The 17,425-nt window shown below is 52.1% G+C and overlaps 5 protein-coding genes across 5 annotated transcripts; 2 read left to right on the top strand and 3 right to left on the bottom strand.

Moving 5' to 3' along the window:
• Positions 1 to 275: 275 nt before the first annotated feature.
• On the top strand, positions 276 to 2,748 carry CH63R_06868 (Pfs domain-containing protein; the record flags this gene model as incomplete). The annotated part of the gene is made up of 2 exons (XM_018301843.1): positions 276 to 444; positions 497 to 2,748. 2 exons carry the CDS (start codon positions 276 to 278, stop codon positions 2,746 to 2,748), a joined length of 2,421 nt encoding a protein of 806 aa, XP_018159693.1.
• Positions 2,749 to 2,943: 195 nt separating this feature from the next.
• Positions 2,944 to 4,698, bottom strand: CH63R_06867 (FAD binding domain-containing protein; the record flags this gene model as incomplete). Its single annotated transcript, XM_018301842.1, has 5 exons — positions 2,944 to 3,439; positions 3,500 to 3,664; positions 3,728 to 3,884; positions 3,943 to 4,297; positions 4,354 to 4,698. 5 exons carry the CDS (start codon positions 4,696 to 4,698, stop codon positions 2,944 to 2,946), a joined length of 1,518 nt encoding a protein of 505 aa, XP_018159692.1.
• Positions 4,699 to 5,248: 550 nt separating this feature from the next.
• On the top strand, positions 5,249 to 6,248 carry CH63R_06866 (Fumarylacetoacetate hydrolase family protein; the record flags this gene model as incomplete). The annotated part of the gene is made up of 3 exons (XM_018301841.1): positions 5,249 to 5,525; positions 5,574 to 6,080; positions 6,142 to 6,248. 3 exons carry the CDS (start codon positions 5,249 to 5,251, stop codon positions 6,246 to 6,248), a joined length of 891 nt encoding a protein of 296 aa, XP_018159691.1.
• Positions 6,249 to 8,761: 2,513 nt separating this feature from the next.
• On the bottom strand, positions 8,762 to 10,962 carry CH63R_06865 (uncharacterized protein; the record flags this gene model as incomplete). Its single annotated transcript, XM_018301840.1, has 6 exons — positions 8,762 to 9,545; positions 9,600 to 9,821; positions 9,874 to 10,390; positions 10,442 to 10,525; positions 10,581 to 10,710; positions 10,765 to 10,962. The coding sequence occupies 6 exons, from the start codon at positions 10,960 to 10,962 to the stop codon at positions 8,762 to 8,764; spliced, it is 1,935 nt and encodes a 644-aa protein (XP_018159690.1).
• Positions 10,963 to 11,848: 886 nt separating this feature from the next.
• Positions 11,849 to 16,852, bottom strand: CH63R_06864 (uncharacterized protein; the record flags this gene model as incomplete). The annotated part of the gene is made up of 1 exon (XM_018301839.1): positions 11,849 to 16,852. The coding sequence occupies one exon, from the start codon at positions 16,850 to 16,852 to the stop codon at positions 11,849 to 11,851; it is 5,004 nt and encodes a 1,667-aa protein (XP_018159689.1).
• Positions 16,853 to 17,425: the final 573 nt, after the last annotated feature.

The following is a 17,425-nucleotide window of genomic DNA, read 5'->3' as shown; positions in this document are numbered from 1 at the left end:
ACCAGCCTGATTTATGTGCACCCCTGGGGTGCGTCTGGCTCGCTGCGCTGACGGCTGCATAAATACATAATCACTCAACCATGCAGTCCGTGTGATGTCCTCCTCCTCACACTCACTTTTCTTCCTACCTACTCTTCGAAAGTCACGTCGTAATTCAACCAAGACACAATTCTACAGAGCCCGATCTAAGCATACTATCCATTTGCTCTTGCTTACCATTTCGCCCCTCTCATGCACCACAATCCCTCCGGACTTGCAGCAGCCCCGGCTTCATGATGGACTATCTACTGCCGGAAGTTGATCGGCAACTAGAACTCTGTGAACAGTTTCTGGTTGAGCCCAGTCCTTCGGCAGACTTGCAGGGAACAGACGGGCTTGCTACTCTTGAGAAACAGCCAGCAGAATTCCATGGTGCTCTCAAGGCTCTTAACCGCCAAATTCACCGTAAGATTCTGGACCTGCTGCAATTGATAACCGTCTAAAACATGGCATTCAGACCTTCCACGTATCGATGATCTAGCCAACTGCGATACAATTCTCGAGGATGCCTCCCTCTTGTGGAAACTTCCTTCTTTCTGCAAGCCAACACCGTATTTGATCGAACCCGAAGGTCAGATCAGTCGAGCAAAAGCCATCCAAGCTAGCCGGGCTGCTAGAGATCCTACAAAGACTAGTGTGGATGATATCTGGACTCATAGGGCCCTCGAAAGCTGGATTTGTTCGAAGCATTCCCATGTTCTACTTGTTCAAGGGCAGTATCTGACCATCAAAAGGATGCACCGGTTCGGCCTGGAAATCACAGCTTTTCTGCAAACAAATGTTCCAACAGTTCTTTTGCTCCAGTCATACATGAACCCCACGGAAAACAAGGAGTATGCCGAACTGCAGCCCGAACAAGTTGTACGGCAACTTGCAATCCAGGCTTTACAACAAGTCTCGACTCCAACGCCAATATCTTTTCTTGCCAAGGCAGTTGAGCTATTCCAGCGGGCCAAGTCGCTCAACGACTGGCTTGAGGTCCTTCGATTCGCCTCATCTCAACTCACCTATATACACGTCGTTTTGGACCTCGGAATTCTTAGTCATGATCCTAATGCTATCGCTCGTCTGTCGACGGCATTGCATGATCTAGTGCATGACTGCCAGCTGCAGTCGCCGTCAACTGTCCTGAAAACCATGCTCTTAACACCTCGGCGAATCGAGTTGTCGGAAAGCGACCTGGTCTCTCTTTTATCTGTTGGCCCAGTCAAAAGGCTGCCTCGGCCGACGAGTCTGGCATCATTGAAAGCACGGTTTGCCTCGACACTCAGAGACAGGAAACTGAACCCATATTCGACAAGTACATTGGCTAAGCCCTACGGCAATACATTTCCACCGAAAGAGGATAACAGGCACAGGCGAGACATTCCTGCTGTATTGACTGGATATCACAATGAACTGATGTTTCCTCGCTCTAGTAACAGTTCCAAGCCCATTGTTCATGCCTGCCAACTTGGTCAAAAACTTGGCCAAAAGTCTCAATCAAGCGACGTGGAGCATACGGGCCTCTCACAAGCACAAACCTCAAACTCTAATGGGGATAAACGCACACCCACCGATTCGGTTACTGACCAGAGCTCTCTGGCTGAATTCGGGCGGTGTAAACTTGGGAGTGCCAACCCTAAAGAGCTTTTGACGAAAGCTCAAAGTAAAGTTGCCCCGGCATCCGAAATCACATCTCCCGCAGGAGGTTACAATCGAAACAGTATCACAATCGCTATTGTGTGTGCCCTGACGTTAGAGGCAGACGCGGTACGTGCTCTCTTTGACGAACATTGGGATGACCAAATTGTGGCGGACCTTGTCGCGCCCGGAGATACCAATTCATACTCGATGGGGAAGATCGGTCGTCATCATGTCGTTCTCGTTCACATGGCGGGGATGGGCAGAAGTTATTCGGCGACAGCGGCAGCGTACTGCAAGGCCAGCTTTCCTGGCATTGGCGTTGCCCTGCTGGTTGGCATCTGCGGAGGGGTGCCAACGGCGACAGCAATCGGAATCCCAGCCATTGTACTCGGAGACGTTATTATCAGCGAGGGCGTCGTTTCTCTCGACTTTGGAAGACAATACCCTGATGTGTTTTTAAGAAAGGATGGGATGATGGATGTTCTGGGAAGACCGCCACCCGTTATCAGGGCAAATCTTGCCAAGTTACAGACCCGCCACGATAGGAAATCGTTGAACGAGAAGATATCCAAATATCTCAATGCCTTGGAAGACGAATTTGGCGATGGGATACTCTACCCGGGAACCACTGAGGACAAGCTTTTTGAGGGCAACTACCAGCACAAACACGACGCGTCCTTTGGTTGCTTGATTTGTAACGACAAGACCAAGCACAACTCGGTGTGCGAGAATGCCAGGACGTCAACTTGCGATGAGCTCAACTGCGATAACACTAGGTTGGTTCCTCGTGAACGTCTCAGTAATGTTGATACGGTCCAACCCATTGTTCATTTCGGCCTGGTGGCTTCTGGGGACCAGGTTATGAAGTCAGGGGAGCACCGAGACCAAATCGCAGCAAGAGAGGGAGTGATAGCCTTCGAAATGGAGGCTGCTGGGGCATGGGAGCATTTCTCATGCGTCATTATAAAGGGGGTCTGTGACTATGCTGACAGTCACAAGCACAAGAAGTGGCAGAACTATGCTGCCGCCACAGCAGCCGCTTGCATGAAGGCCTTCCTTGACAAGTGGAGCTTCCGTGCCTGACAGGAGAAGGAAGATGAAAAGGGTTTCTACGTGTTGCTGTTCAGGGTCATCAGCTCTGTGGCGAGCACAGAGTAACAGGGCGGCGAAGAAAAGGATATCTCTATTGGCAACATAAATGGGTTTTCATTGGGCGTCAGTTACCCTACATGTCTATCTACTTCATCGACTGTTGAACGAAATTCAAGTAATACTGTATCAATCCCGCAGGTCACCCATCTCACGTCGCCATTGCTCCAACATCGTGTACTCCGCGTCGTAACCGTAAGCCCATGACTGCGTCAGCGGATCGGACCACTGATTAGGACTGCTGGAGAACATGCGACCCTCTACCTCGGGTCGCATCGCCGCATCTCTGGCTCGCTGCTCAGGTCCATCCTTGAAGTGCCACAGCAAGGCGTTAACCAAGCTCGCCTCCTGCATCATGGAAGTGCGTATCTTGCGCTCGTCCTGGAACAACCCAAGGGCAAGGCCGAGCTGCTCACGACTTGAGATGTTGTTGATAGCCACCGCGAGCGCAGCGCCATCTTCGACCGCCATGGCTGCACCCTGTGACATGTAAGGCAACATGGCATGAGCCGCATCGCCGAGGATCACGAGACGATCGGAATCTGCCACCCAGTTTTCCAAAGGAACGCCCGCCATCAGAGGCCACTTGACGGTGGTGTCGATAAGCTCGATAATCTTGGTGAGTCTATTCCAAAGAACATCAGCACTGTCAAGGCTAAAGAACTTGTTAAAGGGAAACACTTACTGGGGATCCCAGTCCTGAAACTCGGCTCTCATCTCGGCAAGTATCTCGGTTTGAGTTTTTTGCTGCCAGGTTGAAGGGTCTCTTTGGTCTCTGTGAGAAAGTACCATGTTGAACGATTGACCAGCGGCAATGGTATAAGTCATGACGTGGCGGTCTTCACCGATCCTACAACCACGTGTTAGAGAGATCCCACTAAACCTGTCAAACCGATGGGTATTGTGCGTTTACCAGACATGAAGAGCTGGCTTTTCGAGGATCCAAGCTATCTCTGGAATCTTTCTCATCTTGCTAACATCTACAGTAGCTCGATATACGGCGAACCCCGTGTAGTTGGGGCTGGCCACTTGCTTTGAAGGAAGTAGGTTTCTTGCTATGGATTTAACCCCTTGTTTGAGCTGTTAGAACGCGGACCTACACCAATCCATGGGAATCCCTTGACTTACCATCAGCAGCGACGACAAGGTCCGCTTTGAAAGTTTGACCATTGAAGAGAGTAGCACTGGGTGCTTGGGGATCGTAACTGGACACTCGACTGTTGAGACGGACGGTAACTCCCAGTTCCAATGCGCGCTCATAAAGAGCCGAGTGAAGATGGGCACGATGGGCGACGTAGTAAGGGGCGCCGCAGAGCTCGACAAATGTCTCTGAGAGATCGGTGAACCCGATTCGCTCGCCGTTTTCCCAGCGACGAAAGGAGATGCCGTCCGGCCGCACGGCCTGCTCTGACATGATGTCCATGACACCCCATCGTTGAAGCAGCTTGCTGGAGTTGGGGGGGATTTGAATACCGGCCCCGACCTGGTATCGAGAGTCAGTGTCTGGATGAAAAAGCCCTAGACGTTAGAAGTACATACCTCAGACAACTGGGTGGCCTGTTCCAGGACGGTGACTTTGTGTCCGCTCTTTGACAGCGCAACGGCGGTTGCGAGCCCGCCCAGACCACCCCCAACAATCAGGATATCAAGGGCAATGTTTGCTTCCGAAGTGCTGCTCGGAAATGCCCCATTCTCATCGGGGCCCAACGCCTGGAGGAACTTGAGACTGTTGGACGGATAAGATGTCGAGGACAGCTTTGGATGGCCCCCCTTCAGCTGCGCCCTAGCTTGCTTCTCTTTTCCTCCAGGTCCGCTCTCAGACTTGCAAAACTTGATGAACAGGTCCTGCGAAGCAGGGTCGCGTGATTGTGTGGCAGCAGCCATGTTTGCAGAGGTTTGATCCGGTAAGAACAGGGAATCTGTGAAGTACGAATAGCAGAGTTGACTCGAGCACCAGTTTACTTTATTCGGGCTGGGGGAAACTCATACACTAGGTTGATTCCGACCACCACGTTTCGCGTGTCTCGCGTCTCATAGCGTCCACCGGAAGAGTGTGTTGGGAGCCCCTTGGTGATCGACGTCTTAACTCCCCGGCCCGCCGCGTTTGTCGCGCTTCCCCCACACACTCCCGCGCCGTAAGATTCCTAGTTCGGAATTCCGGGAAGTATCCGCCATGGTTAATCTGGTGTTCACCAAGCCAACTACCGAATGATGTGCCAGATTCCGGGGGGTTTTGCTTATCTCCGTGGGCCACCCCAACACCCACAGCTGACTTCACGCCGAGGTCATTTGCTCACCAAAACAGGGTGTTGTTAGCCCAGGGAGATAAGTGTCACAAAACCAGAAATATTGACAGTCTTTTCAGGTAGATGTTTTCAGAGGCTTGCTTTTTTCTCTCTTCCATCAAACACCCAATCGGACGAACTCCGCCGCAATGTCTGTGCCCTGGAAGCGACTTATTCGCTTTGTCGCCAACGATGGGAGGGTGCTCAGGGGCGAGCCCATTCTTCCACATGAAGGCTACGATTTGGGAGACACCACAGAAGAAACAAAGCTCAAGGCCAATGTGGTTGTTGGATCTGACATCTACGATATATCTGGCAAGACCAGAGTTACCGACGAGGTTGTCGTGGTGAAGAAGCTGCTCGGCCCGCTGGCCCCAGAAGACGTGCCGATCCTGCGATGCGTCGGACTCAACTATGCCACTCACAGTAAGCTGCCATAACTACCCATCTTGTGCCTCGCTAAAGTCATCGCAGTCAGGGAGGCCGGTCGGAAGCCGCCGCCCTTTCCCTTCATCTTTTTCAAGCCAAACACAACTGTCTTGGACCACGGCGCCGATGTAGTCATTCCTAAGATATGTCAGGATGACCAGGCTGACTACGAGGGCGAGTTGTGTCTTGTGATTGGCAAGGATGCTAAAGATGTGTCAGTGTCAGAAGCGCTGGACTATGTTGCTGCTTATACTTGTGGCAACGACATCTCATCTAGAAAGCTCCAACGCGACCCTGCTTTTGCGGGCAATGTGCCCCAGTGGGGGTTTTCCAAGGGATTTGACACATTCGCACCCTTGGGGCCTTGCCTGGTCCGGCCTGATCTTGTCGGAGATCCCGGATCGCTCTTGTTACAGACTAGGGTCGACGGCGAAGTGAGGCAGAAGGAGGGGGTCGACGATTTGCTCTTCGACTGCGCCTACATCATCTCGTACCTCTCCTCTGGAACAACGCTACAAAAGGGCTCGGTCATCATGACGGGGACTCCGGGTGGTAAGCTTTAAGCGGAACATTCTCGCTCAGCGCATTACAGCTAACGAGAATACTTCCGCAGGGGTTGGTGCGGGTTTCAACCCTCCACGGTGGCTTTTGCCAGGAAACCAGATGGAAGTCAGCATCACTAACATTGGTACGCTGAAGAACGGCGTCAAGTTTGCGTAGGGTGGTCGCGATAGAGTCACAACGAAAATCTTTTAGCTGGCGAAAATATGTATCTGGGAGATCAGTAGAAAGCCCGCGACTATATCGGATACTTGAGTACATATTCGCGTAATAGACACATGGTGTCCATTCCGACTTCATGGTCGGACTACGTGCCGGATCCGGCTTTGGATATCAGTCCCAACCACAACTTCTCACAACGATGAAGTGACTAAAGCATCTCAGAACTCTCCGTTGCGCCAGCGGCAACCTCGAATGCAGCGCTCTCGAGCTTGTTTGCACAGCCTTGTAATCCAGAGAAACTACATGTTTTCCAGACTTATGATTTAGTCCTTGATTAATACCTCTCCCAGCGTTGCCAGATCAGAGCGGGTGCTCTCGTGACTTATGGATTTAATAAAGTTAGGTTTCAATGCTATTCGGCGAACCCACAACCGGTGCCCTGACTGACTGTAGATTGGCTCCGGCTCCGCATAAGTCAGACTACCCACTTTTCGGCACCCCCCCCATTTCGGCACCCCAAAAATGCCTCAAATGCCTCATCACCAGAACATACCCCTCAACTTTCAACATCAACAACATTTTCTATACTTATGCGAATAACCTCATTTTTTCCTCAGAGCTTCTTTTCAACCTTATGGGCCAGTATACCGAAGATGAAGTCAATCAGGCCCTTGACGCAATAACCAACGGCATGCCCATTAAGAGGGCTGGTCAGGTGTATGGCATCCCAAGATCAACACTTCAGTATCGGATTAAGGGCACTCAACCAAGGTCAATTGCCTTTTCTGACCTGCAGAGACTTTCTGTTAGTCAGGAGGCTAAACTGGCTGAATGGGTTCGCATTCAGCATGCCCTTGGTGTTGCCCCAACCCATCTGCAAGTGAGGCTATTCGCAGAAAGGATCCTCCATGCCATGGGGGATACAGAGCCTATAGGAAAAGGCTGGATCCAAGCCTTCTTGAAGAGGAATCCATCAGTCAAGGTCCAGAGAAGTCGCCCTATCGATTCTAGGCGTGTTAATGGGGCATCTACTGAGGTCATCAGGGACTGGTTCAAACTACTCGCCATACCAGAGATCACCAGCATCAAACCAGCTAATAGATACAACATGGATGAGACTGGTATCCTTGAGGGCCAGGGATCTAATGGGCTGGTGCTGGGCATGTCTGAGACGAAGTCTGTACGTAAGAAACAGCCTGGATCAAGGGCATGGGTATCCATCATCGAATGCATCTCTGCCCTGGGCCATGTTCTGAATCCCCTCGTTATCTATAAGGGCAAGGCAGTCCAGCAGCAGTGGTTTCCTCTAGACCTTGGCCCTTATGAAGGATGGCAATTCACTGCAACGGAGAATGGATGGACTTCAGATGCCACTGCAGTTGAATGGCTGCAGAAGGTCTTCATCCCTCAGACTCTTCCTCAGGGCAAGGAGGTCAGGCTGCTGATCATGGATGGACATGGGAGTCATACAACGACTGACTTTATGTGGTTATGCTATATAAACAACATCCATCTATTGTTCTTACCGCCACATACCTCCCATGTCCTCCAGCCACTTGATCAGTCAGTCTTCAGCCCTGTCAAGGCAGCCTATAGGAAGGAGCTTGGATACCTTGGTCAGTGGAATGATTCAACTGTTGTAGGCAAGAGGAACTTTATAGGCTGTTATCAGAAGGCTCGTACTGCAGGTATGACGATGCAGAACATTAGAAGTGGTTGGAAATGGACAGGGTTATGGCCTGTCTCTATGGCGAAGCCTCTGATGAGCTCCCTACTGCTCCCATCAACACCAGCAGCATCAGGATCATCTGATCAGGTCAGCAAAGGGCAGTCTGGAGGCAAGGAAGCTGAAGGATGGGTATCTGCGTCATCTGCAGTGGCATGGTCGACGCCAAGGAAGATGAAGGATCTAGCTGGGCAGTTGAAGCTATTCACAGAGCTGGAGAATGATGCCTTTACTCAACGCCTTCTATTCAGGAAGGTAAAAAAAGGCTTCAGCGAGCAGGCATATGAGCTGGCAAATACCCAGCAGAAACTGGAGCTTCTGCAGGCCCAAGTCACCAATACTGCAGTAAGGAAAAGAAGGGCAGTCCAGCTGGATCCTAACACTAAGTTCGCCAACATCAAAGACATCCAGCAGGCGCAACTTAAGGCTGGGGAAAAAGAGGATGATGCAGCCGAATCCAGCGACTCTGAATACCCTAGTGAAGCTGAAAGCTGTATTGTTGTTGCATCTAGAAGAAGTCAATGATTAATTGAAGTCGACGAGTATGATGGGAATAGCTTCATTTTTGGGGTGCCGAAATGGGGGGGGTGCCGAAAAGTGGGTAGTCTGACTTACTTCCGCAGCATAAGCCCGACCGAACGGCCCTTAAGGTTCTCATACAGTAAGAGTCAATCGATTGACAAGTTGCCTTACGTGGTGGTATACTTCAATTGTTTACGAGAAACTAGGGGGAAAAAAACCAAAAAATTCCAGCTCGCTTCTACTACTTCATTTCTGGACAAGTTTACCAGACTTCCCACTTGGTGGTCTTGCTGATTGCGCATAAGCGGTTGAAAAGCGCGTCCCTGTAAGGGAGAGCAGTCACAACAAAGTGCTTGTCCTCCTGATCAACGATCCTCAAACTGTCGTAGATTGGCCCGTCTGTGGCCCAGCCCGAATACAGCTTGGCCTTCATACCATAACCAGAATGCTTCCGGAGTTGGGTGATGCCGTCGATGTTGATAGCCCAGACTGTGTCGAGATCCTCTTCCGTGATGGACTTCTTATTGAACGCCACAAAACCGGCCGCCGCGTTTACGTAGACGAATCCCTTTTGGCCGTCATAGCGGGCGCTGAACTCCATTGGCCCGACTGTCTGTTCATCGTCGTTGGATGATGGAACGACCCCGATACGAGTCTTTGCGTTCTCGGAACCGGTCTTGGCTCTGATCTTGTCGACGGTCGCGGCTGCTTTGACCACCTCCTTGGCGCCACCTTTCAGAAGACCAAAGATCTTCTCGCGTTTGCGCCCATGTCCGATAGCTTGCTGCACTTCGGTGTCTTCGCCGCCGGCACGTTCCGCCATCTCTTCGTCACGTTCAGCAACGTTTTCAAGCTGCTCATGTGATGCGCCAAGAGGCTCGTCACCCCAGGAAGCACTGATAACGTCTTCTTCAATGTCGATGGCCTTGTTTGGGGGAGCACGCTTCACTTGTGCCGGTGGCGGGAAGGGAGCTCTATTGGCTTCGCCTACCCGAAGCAGCGTCAGTGCCAGCTGATTATTAGTCGGTACTCCCTTGAATAAGGTGCTGTAAATAAATTAGTGATATTCTTGCACAGTATTGCGGATAGCTGCAGCTTACTTGTTAAGATGGAAAGAATCAGTCCATCGGTTGGTGTTCAAGTAATGGTAGCCACGGGTAAGGAGAGGGTCGCCAAAAATGCCAACTCCAATAGCGAACGTCGCGCTGCTTATGACAAAGTCCCGAGACAGAAGAATCGAGGCCATTGCGAGAGGGGCTATATAGGCGGCAAGCCGTCTTTGATGTTCTTGCCGGTCGAAGGGAGGAGTAGGAACCAAGATGCTAATGGAACCCGTATAAGCATGGCACCATGGAGGAATAAAGATGAACCAACTTGGAAAAACGCTCCCAAGAGTCGGAAATCAGGATAATCATGTGCAAAAGCGGCGTCATCTGTTCCCAGACCTTCTCTTCCATGGGCGCCTTCGTCTTGTCCTGCGATGGCCTGTCCACTCCCTCGGCCTTGTCTTTGACAACAGCCATTGTGGTGACGTCAAACTGGGGGTCGAAGCCTTTCTTGCTGCCTCCTTCCTGTTCGTTCGGGGCGCCATGCGGATCGTGGCCGGTCATCAAGTTGGTGGCGATGGCCGAGACGCTGGTGATGAAGTTACTGGCTTCGTTTTCAACAGACTCCCCCTTGAGGTTTTGTGGTGCGCCAGTGGCAGAATCTGTAGACCCGAGAGTGCCGCCCATGGGTTTCGCGATGCTGCCGTCGCGGATGTCTACCATTGACAAGGGTGCGGGCGGGAAGAGAAGGACTCGGACATCGGGTGATAAAATCAAAGCTATCGACACGACAACGAAGAGCAAAGTCAAGTAGTCGAGAAGCCAAGCAATGAAGTAGGCCTTGCCTTGGGGTATCAGTCTCGTCAGGCTATTAAAAGTTGGGCAAAGCGACTCACAACGCAGAATAAGCCTGTCCTCCTCGGTTCGCGCCATGAGCGAAGTCTCGCAGTAGTCTTTGCGAATGAGAAAAGGCCAAGAACCTGTAAGGGAGATGTCAGAACTCAAAATCATTGGTAATCGTAAGAGTGGAGGAACCTACCAACCCCATGTAGAGTCTCTCCATTTCGCTACGCAGCTTGTTTGGGGAATTCTGAGACTCCTCTGCGACGGTGAGATCCAGGCCACCAAAGGGGGTTTCCCTCGCTCTCTTGATTTCGTAGACGGACTATTCATGTTAAATCACGCCGTTTTTCTTTCAGGGCATAGAGCGTATAAAAACCTTGTTCAGTCGTCGCACAAGGACCCAGAGGTCCTCGTTGTCCATCCCTCTCACCCAAGGCTTCGCATCTTGCTTGGGCTCGTCATTCCAACCTAGATCGTACACCGACTGATCCTCACTCGGCTTCGCAAGTTCTGTATTAACAACGGTGGAAGCCACAAGCGAATGTGAGTCTGACTGAGATTGATACGCGGCCATCTTGGAGATTTCTCGAAATAGGCAGCTTGCTGCTCGGATTGCTTAGGTATGTTGCGGGGGACTCTGGGGCCTTCTTATACACCGAAAAACGTCGTCATCTACTGATGCGTGTAACCAGCGGTTGCAATGTTCCGTCAGGGATGAAGATGGCTGAGAATGACGACCTGCCCACGTCATGCACGACAACACACACCCTAAGCGAACATTGAGCTGCCTCAATCAAGGGTCATCAGCCTGTCACCGAGGGGTTCACTCAACCAGTTAAAAGCAAGTAGAGACACACTTATTCTAGCGTGGATCCCAACGCCGACTCGATGAATTGGTTTCCTGACGAATGAGGCCGGAGCCTGTATTTGTGAGTAGCTAGGCCTGAAGAATCAGAATGACATGTTTGTGTGTCTGATAGAAATACGAGCTGGGATTCGCCTTTATACATCTGCACTGTTGTCTTGATTGACCATTACTGTTTAGCCAACAGTGTTAATGTGATAATGCCTAACATAATCTCGGCCACTTTTAGAGCCTGGGCAACTCCCGTTCAACCTCTGTCAACAAGGTCTACTCATTAGCCGTCACTGTTTCCTTTTCGACAGAACGTATCGACGGCTCATCTCAACTTGGGCCATCATGGAGTCGACCAGTCGGGCTTGGCCCGGGCGTGGGTTCAATAACAAAAAAGATGTTGCTAATTATTTTACCGAAAGGCTTGTCTCTTGGATCCGGAGTATGAACTTGCAAACTGACTAAAAGTTGACGGTGTTAAGCATAACCATACAACAGATCATGCTGTTGGAAATTTTTCTTGATAGTGAAAGTCCATTCTATTTATGTCCTAATGTATAGCAGAGACGACATCTCGTCTGGATGAGGTCAGCCAGCCCAGGTTTCAATCATCCATCTCCGAGACACAGTCAGAATCCGAACCCACCCATTCCAAATCCTCGCCTGTGTTGAACCATTCTCTACCAAAGCCATGTTGAAGCTTATCTAGGGTATCTCTGGCAGCGTTTCTAAAGTCTTCGACGGGGCACTCTGCCCAGCTGCGAAGCATCGCCTTGAGTCGCGTCACAACGTCCTTGTCTTTTGGATCGTAGGCATGTTCTGCGAATTGCTTTGCCATGTCAAAGCGCAGATGATCTATGAGCGTCGGGCTCTCGATATTGATATCATCTAGGGATCCGAAAAGCAGTGCGAGATGAGCAAAACGTGGCCTCCAGTCCTTGTGGTAGTGCAAAGCCCGGTACTTGAGATGGGCCCAGTCATCGTGGTATGACACTGTGCTTTTAGCCAGCTCCCTAGTGAGCATCAAGACGTTTTCAGCAAACGCCTGGTCGAGTCCAAGTCCGGGAGGGACGGCCAGCATGGCGACTTTGAGGCGGAACGTACTAGGCAGCTCCCGGGGCCGCCGTTTAGGGTCGCGCTGCCAGGTTGGGGTGCGAAGTTTTGTGATACGAGCGACAATCTGTTCCAGAACAGGCATCGTTGTCACCTTCCAGCGCTTCAGCGCATCGAGACTCTTCTCGTCAACCATGGCCGAGGTCATCTTTGTGAAGAGAGCCGTGACGTAAGAGGAATCACCAGAACTGACCAGTCTATCTGCAATCTGGTGTGCAAACTTCCGGACCAAGTCCGAGGGGACGCGTTCTGACGGATCGACAACCTCCCGACTCGTAATGTTCCGGTGCATTTCTGCCAGTATGTCGGTGCAGCCATACCGCGACATTGTGAACTTGCCTCTTCCGTACAAAGCCAACCAGTGTTTACCGGCGTTTGAATCAGAAAGCACAGGGTCGCGTTCGACTTTCTTCGTGACCGCAGCGAGGCCCGCAGACGGCCGAAGGTTTGCCAGCACCAAACCCCTCAGCATCTTGAAAGTGGAGAGGTCGAGGTACTCTGGGCTCCTCGAGAAGATCTTGAACACGTCCGGGTTTACGGGTGAAAGGGGCAATTTGTTTTCGGGGACATCAGAGAACCCATGCTTCTTGAGGAAGAGCTGCGTCCACCGCTGGTTATTTTCGGAGGATTGCTCCACGAGCCGTGCCGTCATCTCCGCCAGCCTCCGTTTGGTTTCAGGATCAAACCCGACTCTCTTGTCAAGATGGAAGAAAAGATTGTGGATGGGAGCGGCTGATTGTTCTCGTTGAGTAGCAACATGGGGGACTTGGCTGCCAGCCTCTGCGTCGGCCCAGTCGGCCTCCGTAATTGGGCGCAATTCGTTGAGAGATGCGGCGAGCGGCACTGCAAACTGCTCAAGGAGAGACAGGATCCTGGTTGTCACTTCTGAAGAGGCCGTCTCGCTCTCCAAGGTGTTGAACAATGCCTCGATGATGGCCACGCGGATGTCGATGTGCTGAGCTTTGGCAACAAGACTGGCAAGAACGTCGAGTGCAGAGGACACATCCAGAAAAGGTGCGTCACTAAGGAGCTTGGCTAACATCTTGACTGTCGTGACCTTGATAGGGGGTGTACGCTGTGGCGCCGGCTCGACGGACTGCTCCTTTGCTTCTTTGGCTCTGGCCGACTGCTGGTCGAGCTTCTCCTGGACTCCATCGGATATCATACCGAGAAGGTTCTTCGCATCGGCTGGCTGCAGCCTGTTGAAGAAACCCTTGTGCAGGAGCTCTCGGTGCCAAGCGCTATCGCCGGGTCTGTTGAGGATGATGTCCCGCACGAGAGGGAATGCTAGAGATGGTCGGTCGCTGTATGAAAGCAGTTTCACGAGAGTCATTGCAAATCGAATTGGAGGAATTCCTTCGGGCTCGTTCCTCTCGATCGCCTCCACCTTTTGAAGTACAGACTCTACCACCTGTGCAAGCAACTCTGGCGGCCCGGATCCGATGATGCGATTGATGCGCGAGTCACTGAGCCAGGAATGGTCCTCTTCAACAGTTTCGAGGAACTCCTGGTCCAAATACAGCGCAGGATAGCGCGTATTGTTCTCGGATGGGAATGGTTGCTTCAGGATCGAGTTGTCGGATCCCTCCGTAGTGTTGACCGTCAGTAGAACAGAAGCCAAAATGGCATCAGCCCCCTTGCCTGAAACTGGCCAGATGAGTGTTGACATGTTCCAGAAGCTGCCAGTGCCGCTGGCTGCGACTTCAACAGAGACTTTCCATGCAACGTCGTCGAAGAGACCAAGGCTCTCGAACCAGGACGACCAATTCTCGAGCATGTGGTCAAGAATTGTCGCTGGAACCGTGCTGGAATCTTGGAAGTCCAAAGACGCGTTTGATTGACTTGGATGCCATTCAGTCGGCGAGCTCGGGTCATCGACCGGGGGCATGACAGGTTCAGGCCGTCTGGGGATTTCAGCCCTCAGGTCAAGAGGCAGCTTGATCCCATTCCCATCGAAATGCTCGGCCCAGAAGCGAAGAGATGCTTCTATCGTCATCCGTGTTCTGCAGAGGTCATCAACAGCGTGACGCCACGCCTTTCGTGCGAGATTCTCCTTGTCCGAGTCGTCGCTTGGACGGTTGATATAGGCCCTCAGGGCAAACCCGTAGCTGTCCGCACACGGTCCAATGGCCGACCTGGTCTCTTTGTCCCTTGGAAGCTCCCGCAACAAGACGACTGGGTCCCCGAAAACGACTTTTTCAATCCTCGAGAGGATGTAAGGCAGTCTGTCGATATTGATGAAGCCAGGCAGCTCGTCCGGGAAAAGACACTGCACCGGCAGGCCTCTGGGCCAAGGTTCGCCCAGAGTGAGGACAGCAGGAAACTCCCGAGAGCGGTACGCCTGCCACAGTTCATCTCGAGCCTTTGCGAGGTCATCCACGAACCTTGCAGCTGGTGCCCGTACACTGAAATCTCCGAAATCGTTTACGGCACTACTTTTGAGCAGTCCGCTGAGACAGCTGGGGTAGAGCCGTTGGAGTCCCGGCCTCAACAGAAATCTTTCGGCGTCAAGCAGAAGCTCCAGTGATAGTTTCCATACGAGATCAAAAACTCTGGCATCCGTCAGCTTCCAGGCATCCTGAAATTCGTTCACCAGTCGGAAACGCTGTGCGACGACTGCGGCAGGTAGAGCGATGACACTGTTCCAGTCCCACTTCTGAAAACCTGGCTCTCGAAGAGCCATCGAAGCGGTTTCTAGCAGCTGGAGCATAATCTTGTTGGCAAATCGAACTCCTGCCGCCACGTCTGAGTCCTGGCGAGCGGTACTATGAGATGTCTCGGAGATGCCGCTCAGCAGGCCTCGCCCTTCTGTGGTATGAAGGTTGCCAGAGTCGTAGATGTGCCTCACAGTATTGGAGTCTTTGTTGAAACGTCTGGCCCATAACAAAGTCTCTGCGTAGATATCCAGAGACCCTGATGCAATCGACATGTTGAGCGCTGACACGGCCCAAAAAGCGCGACCCTCCCAGTCGCGGCTCGAAGAGGCCTTGTTCTTGCGCTCCTGTATGCATGTTTCGACGATGTTGGCTACATCTTGCTCTTGGCCGGATTCGATGGTGGATGTTCGCGAAAGAAAGACTTGGAGTACTTCCGAGTCGCCTCTGTCGGAATCAGGATCTCTGCAACGATCAAAGATGGAGCTCTGAGCCTCTATCGCGCTCCCCAGGAATGATCCATCCGGTGATAGTGCCGCAAGTCGCTCGAAGAGGCGAAGAGACGCTTGCCGATCTTTTATACCAAACGTGGTGGTGAAGAGACTTGCTGGCCAGGGTCCCTTGAGTTTTTTGATGGAATCGTCGATTTCGCCAGAGGCTCGGTCGACATCAAAGCCGTAAAACTGCAAGTTCAGGATCATGAGTCGGAAGAGGCGGTAGGAGACGGCGGGGTTGACGGCTCGAAGGAAAGATACAATGCTGTCTACGGACTTGAACTTGTTGTCTGGCACAAGTTTGAGAAGGTCGACGAGATGCTGCTCAATCAGGGGCCGCTTTGAGCGTGCCATTTCCCACAACTTGATCGTATAGAAGACGACCCCAGTAAGGCTCTCGTTCAATTTGTCAGCCAGAGAAGGGTGGATTTTCACGAGCTGAACGAGAAGCTCGAGGATCTCGAGAGTGAGGTGTTGCTGAGCAGCTGGTCTCTTGCGCCGCAGACGACTTGCGAGCGGTTTGGCCAGCTTATCCATGAAGACATCTGGCTCGACGGGAAGCTTGGCGCCGCAGTCAAGGAATCTGAGCAGCAGCCGTTTTCCGAAGGCATAGTCGTTGTTGATGAGCTGTGTCCAAGTTTGCTCGTCGATTTCCGCGAGCTTCGCCTTGGTGTCTTTGCTGAGGAAGATGGACTCCAAGAATTTCGCTTCGTAGATGGTGGGATGGGTGCGCAGTAGGATTGAACGCTGCCTGGTCGTCCATTTGGGCGCCGTTTCTTCGTATTCCGCCACTCGGTCTGTTGTGCAGGCCGGAATGATTTGCTTGTAATAACGGAGAAGTGGCCTCTTGTCTGGGTTGTTCCTTGACTGAGACGCATCGGCGCCGAGAATGCTGACCAGCGCGGTTAACTTCGCGTGCCTCTCGGACCGTCCATTCGAAAGAGAGGCTGTTTTAGCTAGGCCGCTACACAGCCCCTTGACTTCATCGATGCTGAGGTTGCTCATGATGTCTGCAACACCTCGAGCGCCGGCAGCGGCATCCCACACTGGCGTCATCGTCTTCGACGACCGCAGGGCTTTGACGAAGGCCCGGATGGCAGCATCCCTTTCCGACAGGCTATCTGCCTGGCGAAGTCCCTGAATAATCGACTGAGGATCGTTGGCGATGGGTGTCCACAGCGAGAAGATGCCTTGTGGAATGGATCCTTGGAGGACTGCATCGTGGAGGTGGGAGGTGATGGCGACAGGATCGGTGGTTGTAGAGCGGATCTGCTTGAGGTATTGGGCGACTTCCTTCAGGGTCCCAGTACGGAGGACCACATGGTCCACGGATACGCAGTTGGCCATTGCCGGAGTTGGTCCTGCGGCGAGATGCAGGCCTGTAAAAGTGCCTGACGAGGGTGGTGATGTTGGGAAAAGATGCGAGCGCGTGGTGTGGTGTGGCGTTGCGCTGAGGAAAGAGGTGGAGGAGCGGTGGCGTGTTAGTGGACGCTGACGCTGACGTGAAAGAAGAAGGAGCGCCAAAGTCTGGGTTTTGGAAGGCACGTCCAATTGAAGCCCAGCAGAGGCCGCTTTATATGTATACCTATCTATACGCGTCTGTCCGGATCATTCGTAACTATACCCATCAAGCTGGTGAGGAACTGAGGCCAAAACGATGTTCATACATAGCTGAATGAGGCCTCTCAGCCCTAAATTAAAGCGGGCGTTGCCACTCTGTTAGAACGAAACACGGCGGTGAATGTCTGGGCTGTCCTGAGAGGGTGTTTGCCGATCAGTGAGGGATGGTTCATTTGATGAGATGGCACTATGTTGTCTGTCGTGCTTGGTTTCTCATGAAAAGGCTCATTGTCCAGCCAAAAAGTTGGAAAAGACCATTAAGGTTGATCTAATCCACATGGGCTCTCATTTCTCATGGGT

This window comes from Colletotrichum higginsianum, chromosome 4 (genome assembly GCF_001672515.1).
Source record: "Colletotrichum higginsianum IMI 349063 chromosome 4, whole genome shotgun sequence".
NCBI classification, from domain to species: Eukaryota; Fungi; Ascomycota; class Sordariomycetes; order Glomerellales; family Glomerellaceae; genus Colletotrichum; species Colletotrichum higginsianum.
Note: the sequence above shows the minus strand (reverse complement) of the source record. Positions and strands in the feature narration are given on the sequence as shown.